Source organism: Bidens hawaiensis, unplaced genomic scaffold (assembly GCF_021521415.1).
Source record: "Bidens hawaiensis isolate Kalapana, Puna unplaced genomic scaffold, B.hawaiensis_p1.1 tig00012897_1, whole genome shotgun sequence".
In the NCBI taxonomy this organism is placed as follows: domain Eukaryota; kingdom Viridiplantae; phylum Streptophyta; class Magnoliopsida; order Asterales; family Asteraceae; genus Bidens; species Bidens hawaiensis.
In genome coordinates, this window is record NW_027492076.1 from 34,187 (window position 1) to 59,699 (window position 25,513).

Genomic DNA, 25,513 nt, shown 5'->3' on the forward strand with positions numbered 1-25,513 from the left:
TTATTTATTAATAATCTGGCTTAACCGAAACTGTTGCAATCACTTCCAATCAAACCTGCAATCAAGTTTTGAAACCCCCGTAATCACTATGCAATCAAAGTATCAACAAGCAATAAATGGCCGTCGGTTATCTTCTATGGTATAAGTATGGCCAATGTTTCATTGCAATTGCTTCACCCCCTACAATTGCAAAAGCTGGTACGTATTTCAGGTCTCACTTATTCAATTTTTTTATTTTATATTTATTTCTGGTTTTAAGCTTCATGTTTTTTAATTTGTTCAACAGGTATCTGGGATTCGGTTATTAAGGTATCCGTTTCAATCACCTGTTCAAGTTACAATATGCTCTTTACTACAGTAACTACACAACAAATTTGTTCGTCACGATTTTGAGAATACCATAATTGTCTTCGTCGTAATCTTTCTATTCTAACATAATTGCCCTTGGACCAGGAACACTTTAATAAACATGAATTGTTTGGAATTGAACCAAAATTTATTGATGCTTGTTGTGATTCTTTTGCAACTCCGGTGATGACGACTTGATTTTTGTTATGATGTTTATTAATACATGTATCTAATTTTTCATGTAACTTTGGTTTAAGGGGAATATAGATGATTGTAGTTACTTTGTTCGTGAGTTGGGTTTCACGGGCAACTTTCAATCGTATTGCATTGTGTACTAGATCAACCCATGAAGTATAAATATATGGCTTTACCACATCGTGTCTTTTAATTGTCAAAAACTCGACCCATTTTATTCATCATTTTGACTTTTGCAATTCAAACATGCCCATCATTTCTGGTGAACTAATATATATTACTAGCGGTTTTTTAGAAATATTGTTGCAGTAGCTTATTGGGTCAAATGCGTGAATATGGGGCCGTTAAGTATACAACCTTACATGTGAAACCATCAAAATTAATTAGTTTTGATTAGAACTTTCTAAAAATAACTTTATTCATTTTCTTATATCATTTTCCTCTCCTTAAATTTAGCAAAATTGGATTAAATTCCCAATTCTTCATCGTGTAAGCATGTCATCTTCCTCACTCTTCAATGGCAATTTCTTAATTTAAAATTCTCTCAAGCCCAACTCATTTAAATTACTTTGAAAAAACGAGTTTCAAAAGAATAATAATAATAAAAATTAATCTTTCGAGACCTGGACATGACACTATTAACACAAGCACAAGCTTTTTTTTTTGTCTATTCAAAATAATTTATTTATATTTAAGTTTTAAAATAGTTGCATCGATGAATTAATAGTTTTGCTAAAAAATTAGAGCAATAAGAAATGGAAAACAGATTGAAATATTGATGATAATTGTGATTAACGCATAAGTCATCATAATGGTAGGATGTGTTTTAAATGAATTAGGTTCCGAGCTTTTTAATATTAGAGATTGTGATGAAGGATTGAGAAGATGATTTGCTTATCATTTGAAAAAAAAAATGATAATCGACCATGGTGAATTAGGAATTAGGAATTTAATCTAAATTTGTTAAATTAGTGTAGAAGAAAGGAGACATAAGAAAAAGAATAAAGTCATTTTTAGAAAGCTCTAATCATAATAATTAATTTTGATGGTTTCACATGTAAGGTTGTATGCTTAACAGCCTCATATTCACTTTCCCATATATATATATATATATAGATGATAGTCTTGTATCTTGCAACACTCCTGAAATATTAGTTAAATTACACCAGTTCGCCCAGAGCCAAATTTGGAATGATAATCGCAACCGGCTGGTATGGAACTGGGCCATATTTTCGTTTTCATATACATGACAGTATGCACATTTGGTTACATTTTTGCTAATTCATAATCGTTTGGGGTTGGGTATGACATACTAATTGAGCTTACACAATTAATATACTAATATAATATCTTTAAACAAGGTTTGAACTGTCATGTTGCAAACTTTTATTGCAGTTGAAAACCAAAAATCCGCTACCAAATTTAAACTTTCAATCGTTTTGTACAATGTACCGTACCCGACCGACCCATTTATTCGTAAAAATGTGAACGCATTTTATTCATCCGTTTTACTTTCATAAGTCAAACAGTTACCGACTTCTGAACACTTTTGTGCAATTTCCTCAAATACCCTTTAGTGCTGAAAATCAGTAACAATAAAACATAATAAAAAACCTAAATTATGAACATATAAATATTTATCTACATCTAAGCTGATCACTTCAATATAAAAAAAAATTGACTTTCAGGAACTTGGAGTGTAACATCCTAAAATTTTAATGATGAATAAAGGAAGTTATGTTTAGTGATTTCGCGTAATTAATTAATATCGGGTAAGGAGCGGGTCTTGGACTGGGATTAATTGAGATGGGTTAAATGAGAATGGGATTTCAGGGATATAAATACCCCCAAAACCCCAAAATACCTTCATTTCCATCATTTTCCTAAAAACACTCCATAACATACACACCACCTACAACCGCCGGCGGCAGCCGAGGAGAGGGAGAGCGAGGTCCGAGAAAGAGAGAGCGGTTGGTTGTGATTAAGCAGGTAAACGAGATCCAAACAAGCCCAAAAAGGTATGGTTCTTGATCTTTGAAGTTTAAAGATCCAAGCTTTTTAGTGTATAAACGACCGAAAATGGCCGGGTAGCGTAGTGGGTGATATTGAACCATAGCAAGGGTGTTAAAATCGCTCGAAATGCCGATCAGAAGCTAAAACAGCGGCTGTCTGGGCAACTTCGCCTTCATCTGGGCAACTTCGCCTTCAAAGCAACGAACTTCGCCTGCAAGCTAAGTTCGCCTGATGAACTTCGCCTGCAAGCTAAGTTCGCCTGATGGCAACTTCGCTGTAAAGTTAAGTTCGCCTAACTGGTAACTTCGCCTGAGGCCAAGTTCGCCTGATGATAACTTCGCCTGAGGCCAAGTTCGCCTGATGACAACTTCGCCTGAAGCCAAGTTCGCCTGATGGCAACTTCGCTGTAAAGCTAAGTTCGCCTAGCTGGTAACTTCGCCTAAAGCTAAGTTCGCCTAAGGTTAACTTCGCCTAAAGTCAAGTTCGATTAGAAAATAAATTAAAATCTAATGAAAAATGTGTTAAGACAGTTAATGGAAATAAAATTTTTCCAAGCTGACCTGGCAGCTCGACCCCAGCCAGGGGCTCTGCCCCTTGGACCCTGCTAGGGGCTGCCGTCCCTAGACCCCGCTGCCAGGGGCGCTGCCCCCGGACCCCCGTTCGTTGTGGGTCATATAAAGATAGAAATACATTATAAGTAGTGATAGTTAAATTGATATGTATACTTGTTATACAGTCAGCCGTGCACAACTGAAGAAAGGGATTACGATCAACGGAGAACGTAACCGTGTTCAGGTGAGTTTCTAGCCCCATTCCTTGTTATGTTTTCGGGGCTGTGTGCATACTTGATGTGTTGTTAATACATTTATCCTAAGTGATAAGTGTATGCCCTAAGTGATATATGTGATATGTATGAATGATTGCTTGATGGTACGTGAACGATCTTCGGATATTGCACGTACCGTCAGGTTGTAATGTTAAGTATAAGGTAAATATGATATGTATGCTCATGCGTATAAATGTGATAAGGTTAATAAAAGAAGGAAATAATGATGTATGGTTGTATGGTTACGAAAAGGGTACCGAGCCCTAATAATACTCGAGGTATGATGTATGGTTGTATGGTAACGAAGAGGGAATCGAACCCTTCTAATATTCGAAAACTAGGGACCAGACCCTTATAATATCTGTGATGATAGGGACCAGACCCTTATAATATCTGTGATGTTAGGGAATCGAACCCTTCTAATATTCGAAAACTAGGGACCAGACCCTTACAATATCTGTGATGATAGGGACCAGACCCTTATAATATCTGTGATGTTAGGGAATCGAACCCTTCTAATATTCGAAAACTAGGGACCAGACCCTTATAATATCTGTGATGATAGGGACCAGACCCTTATAATATCTGTGATGGTAGGGAATCGAACCCTTATAATATTCGAAAACTAGGGACCAGACCCTTATAATATCTGTGAGGTTATAGGGCGAAAGGCTCTTTAAGAAGTATGATTATGTATGTAAGGAAAGTATGAAGGTAAGAATGAACGTATGATTGTGTATGTAAAGAAAGTATGAAAGTAAAAATGAAAGTAAAAGCACTTAGGTGTATATGAAAGAAAGTTAAGAGATTAAGTATGGAATGTAAGAATGTATTGTATGATTATGTGATTAACTATAACTCACTCAGCGTAGCTGACTTTTAGTATGCACGCAGGTGAGTAGGATGAGGCAACTCGCTTGAGGAGACACATGGCACTGAACAAGAATCTGGCATCTGAAGACCTATGATGTGTTAATTTTAATGCTTTAATGTGAAAGACAATAAATGTTTTGAGACAAGTTATAAATTATGTAATGTTTATTGAAAGTTTTATATTCCGCATAAATGTTTTAATTAACTCTGATATTTAGAACTGTGTTTATGAGTAAATCCAACACGAAAGTAGGGTTACCGGTAACGGGGCCTTACAAGTTGGTATCAGAGCAAAGTTCGAGAGATTTAAGCATCCTACATGCTTAGACTCGAACAGAGTATGGGATATAAGTAAGAAATGAAAGAAGATGTCAGTCCAAGAATGCCATGTGTCGCTCAAGCAAGATCAGTAAAGGTAAATTGTATGATTAAATGATATATGTTAATGAGAAAGAAAATATATGTGAACAAAAGGGATAGGAATAATTGATTGTTGATTTGACTAATTGCTTAAGTAGAACCAGCACAAATAGACTCATAAAGGGAAGTGTATAGGACACGGAAAGCAATGTGATCAGCTAGTCACAGCTGGCCACTGTTATTACCTGTTAGCCTTGCTATCCTTGTACTAAATAGTTCCTTGAATGATGATGTTTGTGTTTTCCCTTTTAGAATACGATGGCTGGAGCCGGAGACATTGTTGGAGCTGGAGGTCGCACTGGACGACGCGGCAGGCCTCGTCGTGTCCAGCAACCTTCGGTTGAGACCGCTTCCAACACTGAAGCTGAAGGAAGCGCAGCGGGAAGGAACCCGGAAAACAATGAAGGAGTTCAACTGGATCCTGCAATTCAAGCAGCTATTGTTCAAGCTGTGGTCACTGCTGTGAAGAATATTACCCCGGGAAGGTCTGCTGGAAGCCGTGAAAGAACTGTTGAAGGGGCAGGTGGTAATGGCAGAAAGGATGACGAGAGGGAAAGGGGTGACTCAAGTGAGGTAAGGTCTGTGAAAGATGATGATAGGAAGAGGGGCCGAGGCGGTTGCAACTATAAGTCCTTCAAAGGTTGCGACCCGCCTAAGCTGACTGGTTTAGGAGACGCAATCGCTACTCTTCAGTGGATAACCGCCATGGACAAAATTATCCGAATCAGCGAGTGTCGTCCTGACCAAGCTGTCGGTTATGCCACCCAATCATTTGAAGATGAGGCTATGTATTGGTGGGAGAGTGTGGAGCAGAGGAAGACCCGAGAAGAGATCAAAGAGATGAAGTGGGACGATCTGAAGGAGTTAGTAATGAAGAAGTTCTGTGCTGACGCCGAGGTTGAAAGGGCGAAGATGAAGTTCCTAAACTTGAAAGCTGGGACGATGACACATCGTGAGTACACTACAGAATTCAACCGAATGTCTAGGTTGGTACCCGATATGGTCAGCACTAAGGCTAAGAGAATCAAGTGTTATGTGAGGGGATTACCACAGAGAATCCGCATGTTAGTCAGGACAAGTAAACCTGCTACTTTCGATTCTGCTGTTGAACTCGCAGAAATGGTCTATGCAGACCTGGCTGCGGATGATGTAATGGTGGGAGATGAGAAGAAAGAGAAGAAATGGGTCGCTTCTGCTAAACGACCCGGTACTCAGTCGTGGAACCCCAAGGATAAGAAGCAGAGAGTGTGGGAGAAGAGATCGTGTAAGACTTGCGGAAAGATGCATGGGGGTGAGTGCAAGTGGGGTAAAAGTTATGGTGTTTGTCTCAAATGTGGAAAGGCTCATGGTGGCGAATGCAGAATGGGGTTGAATGTCTGTTATAAGTGCGGAAAGGTAGGGCACTATGCTAATGAGTGCGGAGCAAAGCCAGCATGTTACAAATGTGGCAAGCCAGGCCATATGGCAAGGGAGTGCACTGAAGGTGAGGCTGGAGGTAGTGGGATGAAAGGTGCTGAACAAGCAAGGCTGAGGACTAGGGCCTACATGTTGACCCAAGAACAAGCCAAGCAGATTCCGGATGTCGTCACAGGTACGTTACTAGTGAACGGTGTTTCCGCTTCTGTATTATTTGATTCGGGCGCAAACAAAAGTTTCGTAGCCACACCATTTAGTAAACTAGCTAAAATGAAATGTTGCCGAGTGTCTGAAACTTTTGTAGTAGAAACCGCCAGTGACACTTCGGTTAAAATAACAAAAATTGTTAAGAACTGTAAGATCGAATTGGAAGGACATGAGTTCCCGGTTACCTTGTACGTTATGACCTTGGGAGGGTTCGATGTGGTTTTGGGTATGGATTGGTTGTCTGAGTTTGAGGCTCAGATAGTATGTAAGAGTAGGATGATAAGGTTAAAGTCATTGGATGGTAGTGCGGTAACGGTTTATGGTGATAAGGAAAGTTCTGGGCTTAATGTCATTTCGATGATAAAAGCCGAGGGTTTGCTAAGGCGAGGGTGTCGTGCCTACCTGGCGTATGTCGTCAACGTTGCGGCCGAGACGAAAGAAATGAAAGATGTTCCTATTGTACGCGACTACCCAGAAGTATTCCCTGAGGATCTTCCGGGGTTGCCGCCGGAGCGAGAGATAGAATTTCAGATAGATTTAATACCAGGAGCCCAACCTGTCGCGAAAGCGCCTTACCGTCTAGCACCGTCCGAGATGAAAGAATTGATGTCACAACTGCAAGAACTCCTCGACAAAGGTTTCATAAGACCGAGTGTTTCCCCGTGGGGCGCACCTGTATTGTTCGTGAAAAAGAAGGATGGGAGTATGAGGATGTGCATAGACTATCGTGAGTTGAATAAGCTTACGGTAAAGAATAGATATCCGTTGCCAAGGATTGATGATCTGTTTGACCAACTGCAAGGTTCAAGTTGATTCTCACGAATAGATCTCAGATCAGGCTACCATCGGCTGAAGGTGAAAGAGGCAGACATCCCTAAGACAGCGTTCCGAACGCGGTATGGACACTACGAGTTCCTCGTAATGTCATTTGGTCTAACAAATGCTCCTGCAGCATTTATGGACATGATGAATAGGGTGTGTCGGCCGATGTTGGATAAGTCGGTTATCGTCTTCATTGACGATATATTGATTTATTCAAAGAGTGAGTCTGACCATGCCGAGCATCTGAGAGAGGTATTGGAGACTCTGAAGAAAGAGAAGTTGTATGCCAAGTTTTCGAAGTGCGCGTTCTGGTTAAGAGAAGTGCAATTTTTAGGTCACGTGATTAATCCAGAAGGAATTACCGTGGACCCAGCTAAGATTGAAGCGATAACGAATCGGAAGACTCCGCAGAATCCGACTGATATATGTCACACCCCGACTAGGTAGTTGCGGAAGCGTAATACGGGAATGTAACAGATAACACTGGTATCAACAACATTGTTTATAAAGAAAATTCAACAGCTAATTTACATCATATTACATGGGTAGGTACTATGTTTACAAACTAGGTGAAAAACACATAACCGGTTTACGAGCTTCTTAAACAGTATTATATCAGCGTCTATTCACAGCTATTCAACTTGTCTTTCTAACACCAAGCATGTAAGCAAATCATTCCACTTTTGCTTTACCTGAAAAGCATGTTAAAACGGGTCAACTACGTCTAGTTGGTGAGTTTCAAGTTTCACGAGTATCAATGAAATCAGTTCACGAGTTCGTAAAGTTTACAGTGTGTATGTATATATGTCTGTGTATGATGCATTATACTAAGCCACAAGTGAAACCGAAACGAGCTATACTGCATGGCCTCTCCTGCCCATGCACTCCTGTTGGCATTTAACAGCCAATTTGCCCCATGTATGTACTATGTCTAACACCACATAGCAGTATGTAAATATATAATGACAATGTGCAACTGGTTTTTACATATGTTCCGGCTTACCCCACCGGCTCTGTCACAGTTGGGTTTGTCAAACCGATAGTACTATCCACACGCCACCGGCACGAAGTTAATCACTTGTGTTTGTGGGGACTTGTCAAGTGTTAGTACTTAGATAATCCACATCATCACACGTTTTCAAGTATATCAGTATATGTAAACATGCTTTTCACCCCAAAAGTTCGTAAAACAGTTTAGAAAGTGAGGGTCGTGAAACTCACCTTATCGTAGTTCGCACAGAAATCACGTATCAAATAGTCAGATGTCTCGTTTATAGCCTGATTCCTATAAACGGTATCGTATTGTTATTACTAGTACAGTGTTTAAGCTAAGTCGGGCTGTATAGATAATCTGGGTATAGCTGTTAGGCCCAGAACATGACCATAGTCTTAGATTGTGACGTTGTGTACTATGAAATGTTTAAAACTGGATTTGGCTCAGTTTCACCGTTTTCCGAGCCTAGCTCAGTTGATCGTTTATACGTTTCGGGATTAGGTAAGATCACATCAAACTTAAGTAAATATATTGATTGATAAAATAATTTGATTTATGAAAGAATTTTAAGGTTTCGGTGTCTGGTTTGATTGCAGGGTTCGTTTCCGTTTTTACACGGGTTTGATTATACAAAACGCGTACAATCCACCCGAATTGTCCGGAATTCTCGTAAAAAGTTCGTTTTTATCAATATCATTCAAAAATATGATCTTTGACCACTTTTGACATTTTGACATACCAGTCAGTCCGTTAAACACAAAACTGCCGGTTTCGTTAAAACAATTATAATTTAAATCTTTGATAAATCATAATTAAATATGTAATTATATATAAATTATGTAAATTTTTGTAAAAATACATTAAGACATGGAGAATTTTATAAAAATATTTCCAGAAATTTTATGATTAATTATTTATTTATAAAAATTCATTTAATAGGTTATAATCGTGTAATAAATGGCCCGTTTATATCAAACGACCTTCGAAAAATCCGATAATTTTTACCAATGGCCTCAATGTGATTACATAGCCCCTGCAAAATTTCCAGAACCTAACTCTTTTGACAAAATGCCTTTTTGTGCGTTTTTCGGCTGTTAAAACTCGGTTAAATCATGATTGCACAAACCATACTTAGGCATTTCCAATGATTCCCAAACTTTACCAGTGATCTTACCATCCCATATCAAACTCCAAAACCAAGTTTCATAATATTTCAATATGTTTAGCTATTTTTCCCAAATAAACGCTCATAAACGGGAATAAATTCACCAAATATTCTCCGTTTATCGAAAAATTACCAAATTTGAACAGGGACTCATTTATATGATCCCTAATGTCCCTGCAAATTTTCACAAGCTAACAACAAGCACGTCACAACCTAATACTAAACAGCCCCTAAACGAGTATTACGGGTTTACCTTGTCGGTTTTCGATGAATTTTGCTAGTTTAAACGATTCTCCGGGTCTCGGGTTGCAAACTCAGTATATCTACATATCATATAACATCAAACCAAGCATAAATCATCCATGTAACAGCCTTGATAATTAGGGTTTCGGTTTTGGGTTCAAACCGAACTTTCTAACCGTAAAAACGTTGTATTCATGTTCTAATCCGCGTTTTTGACCAAAAAAGTATATGTTCCTGGTTTGTAAACATGTTTAACATCAACACATAATTTTACTTGATTTTTAGGGTTTTTGGATGGTTAAACATGTTTAAAACTAATTAAAACATGTTTATATATTAATCATATACATCAAACTTTGTTAAAACTTTATGGAATTTGATCTCACCTTAGGGTTTGAAAGGAAGTTGAGAGCACAGGGGTTTAGAGCTGCTGGACTTGAAAGTTTGTTGTATGTTAAAATGAATAACAAAGCTTGTTGAATAAGCTTTATAAAAGAAAACATGTGGGGGGTTTAAGGGCTGCCGATCGGAATTCCTTGGAGCCCCTTAATGGGCTGTTTTGGCCCATTAAATTATACATACAAGCCCAAACATGAAAAGCCCACTTCAAATTTAGTTCGGGTCCGGTTTTTCGCAAGAAAATTAATTCGGGTGTAAGAAATAGCGTAAAAACGAGTGTTTTTCAGCTTATTTTTGTAAAATAAGAAAAACGTACTGAATCGTTGTAAAATTCCAAAATATTTTCACGGATTACTTAGAACATGTCATATAAGTGTTTTATAAATCTTTTTCGGCTTAACGGATGCTACAATGCTTGTTTTGATATTAACGATTGCGTTTAAGCTTATAGCGTATCGATAAACGAAACCTTTTTCGTTTAAAGAGTTTTAAACGTACCGAGGCCTAAATATCAATATGTTAGCCTCTATAACATATATAAGACTCGTATATGACCCCTCAGTATGTATACGGGTCATAGTTAGTATCAGTCGGTTACTCGTTTAAGCACTACGAATTAACCGATTTATCGTTTACTTGTTACGTAAAGAATATAGTGTACCTCGTTTTGTCATGAATGTCACAGAAGCTTCCTAGGGTTAGCTGGCTACTATAGGAGATTCATCGAAGGTTTCTCCAAGATAGCCGCACCGCTGACCGGTATGACCCGAAAGTCGATAGTATTCAGTTGGGGAAAGTTTCAGGAGGAAGCCTTTGAAGAATTGAAGAAGAGACTCACGCAAGCTCCAATCCTTACTTTACCCGATGGTGATGAGGATTTTGTTGTTTGTGCTGATGCCTCGCATCAAGGGTTAGGTTGCGTGTTGATGCAACGAGGGAAGGTGATAGCCTACGCGTCTAGACAGTTGAAGGTCCATGAGAGTACTTATCCGACGCATGATTTGGAGTTAGCAGCTGTAGTGCATGCTCTTAAGATATGGAGGCATTATCTGTACGGCACTAAGTGTACTATCTATACCGATCATAAGAGTTTAAAGTACTTCTTCGAGCAGAAAGAATTGAACATGAGGCAGAGAAGATGGTTAGAATTGATAAAGGATTACGACTGTGAGATTAAGTATTACCCCGGTAAAGCTAACGTGGTCGCTGATGCGTTAAGTCGTAAGAATGAGGAAGTCCTTGCAACAGTGAAGTCATACAAGTTGATCATGAACCCGAGTCTTTTTGAAGAAATCATCAAGGTGCAGTCAGAAGTGTTAGTAGATGAAGGGTTAGTAAAGAAAGAAAGGATTTATGGTCAGCAAGATGAGTTGATGGAAAACACTCATGGAGTTAAGACTAGGTTCGACCGTATGTGGATCCCACGCCATGGTGATCTTAGAAGTCGAATCTTAGATGAAGCTCATAAGTCAAGGTACTCAATCCATCCAGGAGCTACAAAGATGTACCAAGACTTGAAAAGAGATTACTGGTGGCCAGGAATGAAGAACGATGTAGTGGATTATGTTGGTAAGTGCTTAACTTGCTTACAAGTCAAAGCCGAACACCAAAAGCCTTATGGGAAGATGCAACCGCTAGAGATACCTGAGTGGAAATGGGAACACATCACCATGGATTTCATAACTAAGCTACCTCGTACAGCTAAGCAACATGATACCATCTGGGTGATTGTGGACCGCTTGACCAAGAGTGCTCACTTTCTGCCCATACGAGAGGCCATCTCGTCAGAAACGTTAGCAAGTTTGTTCATCAAAGAAGTTGTAACCAAGCATGGAGTACCGTTATCGATCGTGTCTGATAGAGATACACGGTTTACTTCGAGGTTCTGGAAGAAATTCCATGAAGCTATGGGGACGAGGTTGAACATCGGTACGGCGTATCATCCTCAAACCGATGGACAGTCTGAAAGGACGATCCAAATCCTTGAGGATATGCTACGTGCTTGTGTTTTAGATTTTGGTGGAAGTTGGGATGATCATCTGCATCTGGAAGAGTTCACCTATAACAACAGTTACCATTCAAGTATTGGTATGCCACCGTTTGAGATGCTTTACGGTAGACGATGTAGAACCCCGGTGTGTTGGGGTGAGATTGGTCAGAAAGAAATGGGAAGCCTAGAAGTGGTTCAAGAAACGTCTTCAAAGTTCGATCAGATCAAAGCAAGAATGAAAGCCTCGCAAGACAGACAAAAGTCTTATGCAGATAAGCGGCGACGACCAATTGAGTTTAACGTTGGTGACAATGTGATGCTTAAGGTCTCGCCTTGGAAAGGAATTATTCGTTTTAGGAAAAGAGGAAAGTTGAGTCCGAGGTACATTGGACCGTTCAAGATTGTAGGTCGTGTGGGTGAAGTAACTTATAAACTGGATTTACCCGATGAGTTAGAAGGAATTCATTCAACCTTCCATGTTTCTCATCTGAGGAAGTGTCTAGCTGATGACACGTCTCACGTGCCATTAATGGACATTGAGGTTGATGAACAATTGAACTACATTGAACAACCGATAGAGATCGTTGATCGCAAGGAGAAGCAGCTTCATCACAAGATTATACCCTTGGTAAAAGTGATATGGAAACACCGCAAGGGATCAGATGCTACTTGGGAAGCCGAGGATGAGATGCGCAAGTTTTACCCTATTTTGTTTATGTAATAGTTAGGTTTCGGGGACGAAACCTCTTTAAGGAGGGGAGACTTGTAACATCCTAAAATTTTAATGATGAATAAAGGAAGTTATGTTTAGTGATTTCGCGTAATTAATTAATATCGAGTAAGGAGCGGGTCTTGGACTGGGATTAATTGAGATGGGTTAAATGAGAATGGGATTTCATGGATATAAATACCCCCAAAACCCCAAAATACCTTCATTTCCATCATTTTCCTAAAAACACTCCATAACATACACACCACCTACAACCGCCGGCGGCAGCCGAGGAGAGGGAGAGCGAGGTCCGATAAAGAGAGAGCGGTTGGTTGTGATTAAGCAGGTAAACGAGATCCAAACAAGCCCAAAAAGGTATGGTTCTTGATCTTTGAAGTTTAAAGATCCAAGCTTTTTAGTGTATAAACGACCGAAAATGGCCGGGTAGCGTAGTGGGTGATATTGAACCATAGCAAGGGTGTTAAAATCGCTCGAAATGCCTATCAGAAGCTAAAACAGCGGCTGTCTGGGCAACTTCGCCTTCAAAGCAACGAACTTCGCCTGCAAGCTAAGTTCGCCTGATGAACTTCGCCTGCAAGCTAAGTTCGCCTGATGGCAACTTCGCTGTAAAGTTAAGTTCACCTAACTGGTAACTTCGCCTGAGGCCAAGTTCGCCTGATGATAACTTCGCCTGAGGCCAAGTTCGCCTGATGACAAGTTCGCCTGAAGCCAAGTTCGCCTGATGGCAACTTCGCTGTAAAGCTAAGTTCGCCTAGCTGGTAACTTCGCCTAAAGCTAAGTTCGCCTAAGGTTAACTTCGCCTAAAGTCAAGTTCGATTAGAAAATAAATTAAAATCTAATGAAAAATGTGTTAAGACAGTTAATGGAAATAAAATTTTTCCAAGCTGACCTGGCAGCTCGACCCCAGCCAGGGGCTCTGCCCCTTGGACCCTGCTAGGGGCTGCCGTCCCTAGACCCCGCTGCCAGGGGCGCTGCCCCCGGACCCCCGTTCGTTGTGGGTCATATAAAGATAGAAATACATTATAAGTAGTGATAGTTAAATTGATATGTATACTTGTTATACAGTCAGCCGTGCACAACTGAAGAAAGGGATTACGATCAACGGAGAACGTAACCGTGTTCAGGTGAGTTTCTAGCCCCATTCCTTGTTATGTTTTCGGGGCTGTGTGCATACTTGATGTGTTGTTAATACATTTATCCTAAGTGATAAGTGTATGCCCTAAGTGATATATGTGATATGTATGAATGATTGCTTGATGGTACGTGAACGATCTTCGGATATTGCACGTACCGTCAGGTTGTAATGTTAAGTATAAGGTAAATATGATATGTATGCTCATGCGTATAAATGTGATAAGGTTAATAAAAGAAGGAAATAATGATGTATGGTTGTATGGTTACGAAAAGGGTACCGAGCCCTAATAATACTCGAGGTATGATGTATGGTTGTATGGTAACGAAGAGGGAATCGAACCCTTCTAATATTCGAAAACTAGGGACCAGACCCTTATAATATCTGTGATGATAGGGACCAGACCCTTATAATATCTGTGATGTTAGGGAATCGAACCCTTCTAATATTCGAAAACTAGGGACCAGACCCTTACAATATCTGTGATGATAGGGACCAGACCCTTATAATATCTGTGATGTTAGGGAATCGAACCCTTCTAATATTCGAAAACTAGGGACCAGACCCTTATAATATCTGTGATGATAGGGACCAGACCCTTATAATATCTGTGATGGTAGGGAATCGAACCCTTATAATATTCGAAAACTAGGGACCAGACCCTTATAATATCTGTGAGGTTATAGGGCGAAAGGCTCTTTAAGAAGTATGATTATGTATGTAAGGAAAGTATGAAGGTAAGAATGAACGTATGATTGTGTATGTAAAGAAAGTATGAAAGTAAAAATGAAAGTAAAAGCACTTAGGTGTATATGAAAGAAAGTTAAGAGATTAAGTATGGAATGTAAGAATGTATTGTATGATTATGTGATTAACTAGAACTCACTCAGCGTAGCTGACTTTTAGTATGCACGCAGGTGAGTAGGATGAGGCAACTCGCTTGAGGAGACACATGGCACTGAACAAGAATCTGGCATCTGAAGACCTATGATGTGTTAATTTTAATGCTTTAATGTGAAAGACAATAAATGTTTTGAGACAAGTTATAAATTATGTAATGTTTATTGAAAGTTTTATATTCCGCATAAATGTTTTAATTAACTCTGATATTTAGAACTGTGTTTATGAGTAAATCCAACACGAAAGTAGGGTTACCGGTAACGGGGCCTTACATGGAGCAGCTGTCATTTGCTTTTTTGAATATGAAATATGGTTTGCCCACATGCTTAATTGGTTTACTTTGCACCTGAACTTTTGAGTTATGGTCGACGGTGTCATTTTTCGGACCTTCGATACTCTAAATATGATTATTTTACAGATCTAGCAATTCGTTCTAGATTTTAAGGGAATATGGAGGGTCAAATCAAAGTTGAGCTCAACCGGGTTACGGGTTACTACTGATTACAGCCAGCAAACGGATCAATCACGATTAAAAACCTTTATATATCTGGTTTATTTTGAAATGTTGGATTTAATGATCATGGTATTTTAGAGTTTAACTTGGTAATACTTTTACTTTTAGTAAATATTCGTTTATGTGTTCACTAAAAGCAAAGAAAACAGACAATTCCATCAACTCACAAATTGACACCCATTCAATCATACACTTAAATCGGTTACCAGTTTACCATTCTTCTAAGAAATTAACCACTATTAAACTCATATTAACTAATAACTAGTCAATGTATATTCGTATTCAAGAAATGAAACCCACACTCCATCAAGTTACCAGTTAACCCATTGATGCATGCATTCAATGACAGTTTCATTTTCTCCAACAACCCCTATATGGTCCTGGTGCTCATAACCAAAACCAAATTTCATACGTCGCTTGCCTCATTTCATGTTACCTCCTATATTATATTATTCCTGGCCATCTAGCCTGTTAACATTGCATCTACCATTCTTACAGCATCTTACTCATTGGTAATTCTAATCCAAGTAATGCATACAACACTTTCAGGATGTCAGAAACAAACATTGCCTCTCCTACACCTCCGGAAGAAAACAGGGGCACATACCATTATCGGGCCACCCTATTTGATAATTTTTACATTGTATGTGAATAAAATCTCAGCTTTATACAAAAAATTCGCTTGTCCTTGAAAATTAAAACCAAACTTCGCTTCTACAACTACTGGCTAACAATTTTCAACGTCAGTGGATTTCCTAAAGGGAAAATATAAAAAAAAAACCAACATGTTTTCTGTTTTTTTCTCATAAAAGTTGCTCAATAAATTTTTCACATTAAAATCCCTCTACATGTAAAGTTTGAACAAAAAAGTGGCATACCTTGTAAAGATAATTTTTTTCCTTATGGTGACATTAGGGTGTTTACTGTTCGGTATAAAAACGTGAAACCATACAAACGTTGTTTCATGGTCGGTTTTTTTTTTCAAAACTTTTGGTCAGTTTCAAAAGTTTAAAACCGTAGTGAACGATTTGGTTTACAGTTTATACCAATTGGACCCTAGAACATGAAAATATATGAATTTATTAAATGTTTTATAATACATATATTAACTATTTATTCATATACAATAAACTACGCCAATAAAAGCTTCAAAAAAACCTATAAGTATACTAGAAAACAAATTTAACTTTAACCTATAAGTTATACTCGTTTAAGTTCCAATCCTAAGTTAGAATTTTCAAAATCCCATGGTGTATTTCCGTGGACTACACTCCACTCCACTCATGTCAATTTTTTTTTCTTATAGGGTATGTTTGGTTAGGGGTAATGGAATATAGGATGAATGAAATGGGAGAAAGAATGGAATGGACGATGGAATGAAATGGATCATTACAATTCTTTTGTCTTGTTTGGTTAACTGATGAGAATGAAATGAATTGTTACTTTATGTTGTTTGGTATCCAAAAAAATTATAGGAATGAAATAGAAATAATAAAAACACTCCTATCTTAAAATAATTTTTTTTACAAAAAAAAAAACACACACACACAATGGCAACGGTGTGGAAGCTCCGGCGACGAAAATGGTGGTGGTGGTGGCGACGGTGGTGGTGGGTCAGGCGGCAGGGGCGGTAGTTGTGGTGGTGGTGGTGGTCAGACAGTGGTAGCATTGGTAGTGACGGCGATGGTAGGGTGGCGACGACGGTGGTGGTGGTTAGGCAGTGATAGTGGTGCTAGCAGTGATGGTCAAGCAGCGGTGGTGGCAATGGTTGCGGTGGTTACGACGACGATGGTGGTGGCGATGGTAGCACTGATGGTAAGGTGGTGGTGGCGACGGCGACAGAGGTGGTGATGACGATGGCGACAGTGGCAACTAGGTGGTGGTGGTGGTTGTTGTAGGTGGTGGTGAGAAAGTAGGGTGAAGGATGAATGGAATGAAAAAAAGGGGGGGAATGGTTTTGATGGAATGAGATTTCATGTGTAATGGATGATTTCATTTCATTGAGCAACTAAATGCCATTTTTTTCATTCCGACGCAATGAATCGGTTCATTCCATTGTCATTACTGCTCTTGCATACTAAACACTGCCATATTCTTTTCATCTCCATTATCGCTTTTGCTTTTGAAACCATAAATATTATATCTGAAAGCTTATGTCAAGATTTACCGCATAATAAACTACATTATGAAATAAAATTCATCTATAGTATGTCAATTTTTGTCATATAAGGAAAAAAATGTGTTTTTACAAGTTATGTCATTTTTTGTTCAAAATCAGCATGTTCAGAGACTTTTGTGTGCAAAATTATTAAGGAACTTTTGTGAGAAAAAAAAACAAAAAATATGTTGTTTTTTACGGTATTTGTCCTTTCTTAAACGCCCTACCAAGCATTATAAATTTGACCCCAAACAAAAATCATCGCACAAATTTGTACGTTTATCGTCTATTTTAGGAATTTATCGTAAGAAATTGGAATTCCTAGCTTTATCTTACATGGATTTTGATACCGTTCAACGCCAAAATTATTTATTCAATATTTTTTTGGACAACCTAACATCTTATTTTAATTTCGACACCGCCTAAACGAAATGGAGCCATACTACACAATTGACTATTTTTCGTCTTTAACACGGTGTGAAATACGGTATACCGTGGCATTTGTTTGGGTACACTTTATGGCTGCTGTCATCAATGAAAAAAAATTATCCTTATTAATAAAAAAAGTAAGTGCATTTTCCTTTAAATCGAACAAAAAAATAATAATAAATAGATGTCGAAAGTTCCAAATACAAGGACTTACCAAAGCATGAACAATACTTAATGGTTTAACGCAATTTAGTATTGTTATCGGTCAACAAACAAAACTCATTCCATTCACAGTCACCTACGAAGAAGGAACCTCAAACTAATTGTTGGTACGCAGACATAAATGAAGTTTAAAACACATGCTATGACAAATGCACACTACATAAATACACATACATCTAAGATAAATGCCGTGCTTCTTATATAGATGTTGTAGAAAAAATAATAACCGGGAGATTCATAAAACAACAATGCAAGTTTGATTGTTCCTGCAAGATACCACGTAAGTTCTTGCTTATACACCAAAGAATAACATTTGATATTGTTATTACTAAACTGTCGTTTTAACAAAAAAAAAAGCAATGCATTTGTATAGCGGTCACATAATGCAACTGGTTTTGTATGTTAATGAGCATATCAACCAGGTCAGCACATTTTCAACGACGCTACAAAAACGAGTTCTTTACGTATCTCACTTGAAGTTGGTTCAACTTAAACAAAGTAAGCCTATATTCCTATGCATATCTATATCTTACATATTTACATGTGCTATTGTGATGCTTGTTGCTGTCACTACAATTCAGCTTCATTACTTTTTATGATGTTGGTACGAGGCCACCATTACACCTCCGCTTAGATGTATTTCACAATGCAAAAAAGCAGCTCTTTATGATAACATGTTATAATTACTTGCCCTATACATTTTTTTTGCAGTTATGCATGATTAACGTCGTATTAAAATTTATCTTTCGCTATTTGTAGATTTTTTTATTTTTTTTCATATACACAAATCGTGTACCTGTATTATGAAACCGCCAACTTCATACCGACTAAATCATACACAGTTGACGTACGAGCCAATAATGGATGGAATCAACGTACTAGACATACTCTCATACACACAATACAAAATACAATGGCTATTTTTCAATGGAAGGAATAAATTGTTTAAAACCAAGAATGGGTTTGGTGATAACACACGACAAAATTAAATCTAACATCAATTGCGACAACCGATCTAACTCAACCGTTTTAAAACGTCATACAGTTATGCCTTCTTCAAACTTAGATCGTTAGATCAAACTTTAATCAAAATCCTTTTATTTCTTATTCAACTCGTTTCTTATTCAAGTATATTAATCATTTGTTCATTTACGCGGCCCAAGAGTCTAATCAAGTCCGATCAAATTCCCGTCGCACCCACACACGGTTAGTATTAATATTCAAAGTTGGTTGCTGCTGCTGCTGCATAAAACAACCGCTGTTTGTTTGTTTGGGTGCCAAAAACTGGACTATCTGATCTGATCTGATCTGATCTGATCTGATCTGTGCTTAAAGCCCTAGATCAAGAATCATCATCATGTCTCCTCGTGTCCTCCTCCACTTAATAATAATCAACGCATTCTGTTGTATTATCTCGTGCCATGAATTCAACGTCAAGGGTGGGAAGGTGTTGGAGCTTGACGAATCCAATTTCGAAGCGGCAATCTCCGCCTTTGATTTGGTCTTCGTTGATTTCTATGCCCCCTGGTGTGGCCACTGCAAGCGTCTTTCTCCCGAGGTATTAGCAATGGAAATGAATAGGGGTTTTTTTAATTATGAATATTAGATGATTCATGAAGAGGAAAACATTTATTAAATGCTATACGATAGGATGGGATGGGTGTAATATTAATACTTTCAATAATCATGGCAACAAGATAAAGAATGTAACTTTAATTAATAATAATAAGGAAACATCCTAAAGAAAACAAATTCTATTTGTTATACAACCATCAAAAGCTCACAAGGACCGCCTCATTTTCTAATTTATATACGCCTATTGGATTCTTATAATTGCCTAATTTATAATTTTGCTCACTTGTAATTAGTGGTTGATAAAATCTAACAAACTGTTGATGTTTCCTTCAGTTAGATAAAGCAGCTCCTTTGCTTTCTGGATTGAAGAACCCTGTTGTGATTGCAAAAATAGATGCTGACAAGTATTCCCGCATTGCTTCAAAATATGAAATTGAGTACATTACATGCCTTCATTTCAGTTCCAACTTATTTTCACTTTAAACCTTTGACTCAGTCTAAAATCAATATTAGATGTCGCAATTTCGACCCCATTTTCTTATAAATTGATCACTTCAGGTCATGCTATAACATGCAATATAAAATCAAATCTGAAAGGCTAACAAGACCGAGTCAAGCGGGTCCATAATCCACATTTTGTTTTTCCGTTCGGTTTCAGCTTTGAAAGCTGAAAAAAACAAGCCAAACCAAATCTATGGATTTTTATTTTGAATGTTAAGCAATGTGCAAGAACTTAATAAATAGCACAACCCAAATGTATAATAATCAACTAATTACTAATTAAAGAAAGATTTAGGCCCAAGATTATTATTTTTGGCCAAACCGGAAAAAACGAACCGAACAAACAACCAAAAATTCGGTTCGTTTCATTTTTTTTATTTTTTTTGGGTTCCATTCATTTATTCGGTTTACAATATGGGCTTTATATTTTTGGACCCAAAAAATTGCTAAATCATTTAACGGAAGGAACTACATTATCATTTCTAATCATGTATGACACTAAATGCTCATAAAAAATTTAAACTTTTGGACAAAAAGAGTTTTGGCCAACCTACGTATCGACCCAGATTCAAAGATGACCCATTTGACCGGTTAACCAAACCTCATGACCTGCCCATTTGCCACCTCTAATCAGTGTTATTTGTTTTCTATTAATTTCTACATTATGATTTTTAACATCAGTGGATTTTATTTTTCTCTAAAACACGCATCTGTTATGTAACAGTGGGTTCCCGACCTTAAAGATTTTTATGAATGGAGTTCCAACTGATTATCGTGGGCCCAGAAAATCTGACATGCTAGTTCGGTACCTGAAGAAGTTTGTTGCTCCTGATGTTACTGTTCTTGAATCCGATTCTGGTATTACTGAGTTTGTTGAGTCGGCGGGGACGTCTTTTCCTATATTTATAGGTTTTGGTTTGGAGGAGTCAGCAATATCAAGTTTCGCGGTTAGATTCAAGAAAAACGCATGGTTTTCTGTTGCAAAAGATTTCTCAGAGAAAACCATGAATTTATATGATTTTGATAAGGTGCCTGCTTTGCTGGCTCTTCATCCAAATTTTAATGAACAGACTATCTTTTATGGCCCTTTTGAAGGTTAGTTATTTATTTGATTTTATTGAATAATTACACGGAATAGTCTTTGTGGTATGCACTGATTTTGGTTTTGGTCCCCAAGTTTGAAAAACTACACCTTTAGTCCAATAATTTGCACCTTTGTAACAAGGACGGTCCCTAAATGACTAAAATGATGAAGGTTAACTTGGCTGCTAAATTTTAATAAATGACTTTAATGCCCTTGTATTCGTAGTTAACAGATAACTTAAAAGAACTAATATAAACATTTTATGATTATACATTTTTAGTTATTTTAACACCATTCGGTTTTCACAATGGGCTTGGTTTCAGTTGTTCACTTTTGCCATATGGGCTTGAAAATTTTGGATCTAAACTTTTTTGTTAATCAATGGTTAATTGATATTACACATTTAGGCTAAAATTTATAGGCCACACCATTTATTAAACTAATTACTTAATATTCAAAAATAAAATTATAATCCATAAATTCAATTAAAAAAAGTCGATTTTCTCGGTTTTTACGGGTTCTGTTAGGTTTTTCTGTTTTTGGTGCACACAAAATTGAGACCAAACTGGTAACTTGATTTTTTGAAAAGTCAGAAAACCAAACCATTGGTTTTGAGTTGGGTTTAGTTGTTTTGGTTCGGTTATGTCGGTTATGGATTGGCTATCTCAGTTTCATGCACACCTGTACTGATGGGTCAAATTGGGTGGGGTTGACCTGTAAGACGTTGGTCCCTGGAAAAAGTAGCTCTTTAATTTATATTTAGTTTCATTGTTCTAATATTTGTCTTCCTTCTCTTATGAATACACAGATAAGTTTGTGGAAGAATTTGTTAAGCAAAATCTTTTACCATTGACCCTACCGATAACCGGAGAGAGTCTTAAGCTATTAAAAGATGATAAACGGAACATTGTATTGACTATTTTCGAGGACGAGACACATTATGAATCAAAGAAATTTATTAAGTTATTAAGGGCTGCTGCATCTGCTAACCGTGAATTTGTATTCGCTTATGTTGGTTTTAACCAATGGCAAGATTTTGCTGAGGCTTTTGAAGTTGGTAGGAAAACTTCATTACCAAAGATGGTCGTTTGGGATGGAAATGAAATTTTTTTCTCGGTGAGTTGTTTTCGCTTGTTTAACGGGTTAAAATGGGTTGGATTGTCTTATACAAACCGGTTAAAAACGTGCTGTGTTTGGGTTTCCTGTTTTACCCGTTTAGTTAAACGGGTTGACCCGCTGACCTGTTTATGACCCATGTGACCTTTTCTTTACAGCTCACCAACCTGATTAACACGTTTACAACTTTATTATTAGTTATTACCCGCCGACCCGGTTGACACGTTTAGATAAATGGGTTTAACAAGTCGTGTTCAGGTTGAACTGTTTAACCCGCTTAGCTAAACTTGTCGAGCCGCCAATCTGTTTATTTTAACAGGTCACACCGCTAACCTGTTTATGACCCGTCTAAGCCATTAGTCTACAACCCAAACCCGATTAACACATTTACAACTTGGTTATTACTCACAACCCGCCAACCTGTTTGACATGTTTAGATAAATGGGTTAAGCGAGTTGTCTTCAGATTGACCTGTTTAGCCTGTTTAGTTAAACATGTTGACCTGCCAACATGTTTAGTTAAACAGGCCCACCCACTAACCCCCGCTAATGACCCATTTAGCACATTTTTCTGCAACCCGCCAACCCGATTAACACGTTTACAACTTGACTATTAGTCACCAACCTGGTTGACACGTTTAGGGTTGATGCTTTTTACACGAATAAAAAATATGGGTCACTTTAAGTGTATGTGGGTCAGGGTTGAGGCTTTTTACACGAATAAAAATATGGGTCATTTTTAGGTTGAAAAATTCAGCGCACCAACTTGACACAATTGACACCCCTAGGTCAAATAGAGTTGGGACCAACTTGACACAATTGACACCCCTAGGTCAAATAGAGTTGGGACGGGTTGGGTTGACCTGCATACTCTTTCTGTTCATGCAAACTTCCAAATCATTCAATTCAAAGATCTGGATTATTGTAACAATATTGTTTTTTCTAACGAGCGAAAATGTGTTTGCGGGTCAACCCGACCATGCCTGTTTGCGGGCCATGTGACTTTTCTGGTAACAAATTCTCACGGTTACAAAACAGACAACCATTAGGTACTCATGTTTAAATGTTAATCAGGTTATCGGTTCCGAAAGCATTCAAAGCGAAGATCAAGGATCCCAAATCACACTATTTCTTGAAAGATTCAGAGAGGGAAAAATAATAGAAAAAACACTCGGGCCTTCGTTTTTCGGGTATCTTATGTCACTTCTTGGCATGCGAACCGTTTACATCCTCATCTTTTTGTTTGCTGTTGTATTTCTCATTGCGACCGTTGGAAAAGAAGAACCGTTGGCAGGTGATAATACTCGGGACCCATTTCATTATACTGGTTCAACTTCTGTTGCTGAACCAGATAACCGAATGTCTCATGATAAGGAAGATTAGAAAGTGGGTTTTGTAGGAACACACACGTTGTTGCATAGGTTCGGATTGATTATGGGACTGTTTATGTTTGTTTCATGATTCTTGTTTATGTTTAGTATCCTTTCCTATTTGTTTTGAACCTAGATTTATGTTGCTATAACCTTTTAAATTATCAAAAATAGAAGCAGTTCATATCAAAATTCTATACACATGATGCATCATTTTCAGCATATAGAAGAAATCTGGGACTAATATTGGCCGGCGTTGACTAAAATTTTAGTCCGAACTGCAAATCGCTGTTTTGGGAAGAGACAAACCGAACCGGCCAGCTTTCATGGTTTTACGGTTCAATTTTCTCAAATGATAAGATGTCATATAGCACCTGTTAAATGTGAAAGCGGCCGATTTGGTTAAATGGTTGGTAACAAACTTCGAACCTAGACAGCCTGTATATAGTGTATGTTATGAACACATTTTAAGAATCTTTGTTGACAAAAGCATCGATATAACATAGATGGTGGATATTTAGTATGTTCAAGTTTTATAAATTTATAAAGTTGAAACAACAATCGGTTTTAATTAAAGAGTAAATAAAAAAATAAACGCCCACCGTGGGGCTCGAACCCACGACCACAAGGTTAAGAGCCTTGCGCTCTACCAACTGAGCTAGACGGGCTTGTTGTAAGCCCTGTTCAATCTATGAATAAGAATGACAAGTGTCACTCTTTCTCTTTATCATTGTCTATTAATATGGAAGGAATCGGTTTTGAAACCAATTTCAGTTAATCTCATATTCACTGGAATTTAATAATCTTTTCACTTAAAAAGGAAAGTTCAAAAAAGCCTTGGAATATTAATTTGGTTTGGCTCGGATCGGATCGAACAGGTTCTGGGCGGACCAGGTGCCAAACAGGTTAACGGGTAATAAAAGTTGTAAGCATGTTAATTGGCTTGGTGAATTGTAAAAATGGGTTAAACAAGTCATAAATGCGTAAGTGGACAGACTTATTTAATAAATAGGTGGATCATGTACTCATGCTTAATTAAAAAGGTTAAACATGCTCACTTGAATGCCACTACATTTATCAAACAAATTAGATAAAGCAACTCCAAGTTTATGTTTATCGATAATTTTTACCCCTAACACTTAAATATATCTTTTAATTCTTTTGTTAAAACTAATGAATTAAATACAAGTACCGTTTATTATTATTTATTATAGTAACACTTACCTCGACTCGTTTTTAGATAGTGGTGTTTAACGAATTAAATTTTGAGTTATTCGAGTTAACCGAATTGAGTTATTCAAATTAAAAAATTTAAGTTGGAATATGGATCGAATTCTAAATCAAGTTCACTTTGAATTATGGTTAATTCGATTCGAGTTATTAAAAAGTAATCAATTTAAAATTTCATATTATTAAAATTATATAAAATTCAAAATCAAAATTGTTTTGTGAACCAAAATCACTATGAAAATGGGACGGCTTCGAATAGCGAGCCGTGCCATTGAACTGGCTGAATACAGTTGGCTAAAAGACGGGTGGTTTGATAAATACTATGATTGAAAACATGGAACATATGTTGGTAAACAAGCTTGGAAGCATTAAACATGGTGGAAGCGGGTTATTTGGTAGCAAATATGATGTTAGAAGATGTTCGCACTCTGGAATGTTGTGGCTTAAATATTGATAGGCAATTGAAACCCGTCACTAAAAGATCAACTCCTAAGATCGAGATAACACGAGGTGAGTAATCTAATCTTTTCATAGAAAATGAGAATACAAGCACATTGAAAATGAAAATCATCTTGTTTAGGTTTGAATGAATGTTTCATTTTGCGTACATTCACATTCAATACACGTCTATTATTGTATTCA

The 25,513-nt window shown here is 37.6% G+C and overlaps 1 protein-coding gene and 1 non-coding gene across 2 annotated transcripts; one reads left to right on the plus strand and one right to left on the minus strand.

The window, feature by feature from the left end:
• The first annotated feature begins 116 nt into the window (after positions 1 to 116).
• Positions 117 to 23,770, plus strand: LOC143542506 (protein disulfide isomerase-like 5-2). Its single transcript, XM_077035077.1, has 8 exons — positions 117 to 198; positions 287 to 309; positions 606 to 667; positions 19,332 to 19,554; positions 19,905 to 20,008; positions 20,797 to 21,167; positions 21,965 to 22,272; positions 23,346 to 23,770. Exons 1-8 carry the CDS (start codon positions 117 to 119, stop codon positions 23,652 to 23,654), a joined length of 1,482 nt encoding a protein of 493 aa, XP_076891192.1. The 3' UTR covers positions 23,655 to 23,770.
• Positions 23,771 to 24,236: 466 nt separating this feature from the next.
• Positions 24,237 to 24,309, minus strand: TRNAK-CUU (transfer RNA lysine (anticodon CUU)). The gene has a single exon. It is a non-coding gene; the product is annotated as a tRNA-Lys (tRNA).
• Between the last annotated feature and the right edge of the window lie 1,204 nt (positions 24,310 to 25,513).

Bases quoted from the DNA above. Each gene is read 5' to 3' on its own strand.
- LOC143542506 (XM_077035077.1), top strand. From the start codon at position 117: ATGGCCGTCGGTTATCTTCTATGGTATAAGTATGGCCAATGTTTCATT. The intron at 199-286 runs GTACGTATTTCA...TTTGTTCAACAG, and splicing joins CCCTACAATTGCAAAAGCTG to GTATCTGGGATTCGGTTATT. The intron at 21,168-21,964 runs GTTAGTTATTTA...ATGAATACACAG, and splicing joins CTTTTATGGCCCTTTTGAAG to ATAAGTTTGTGGAAGAATTT.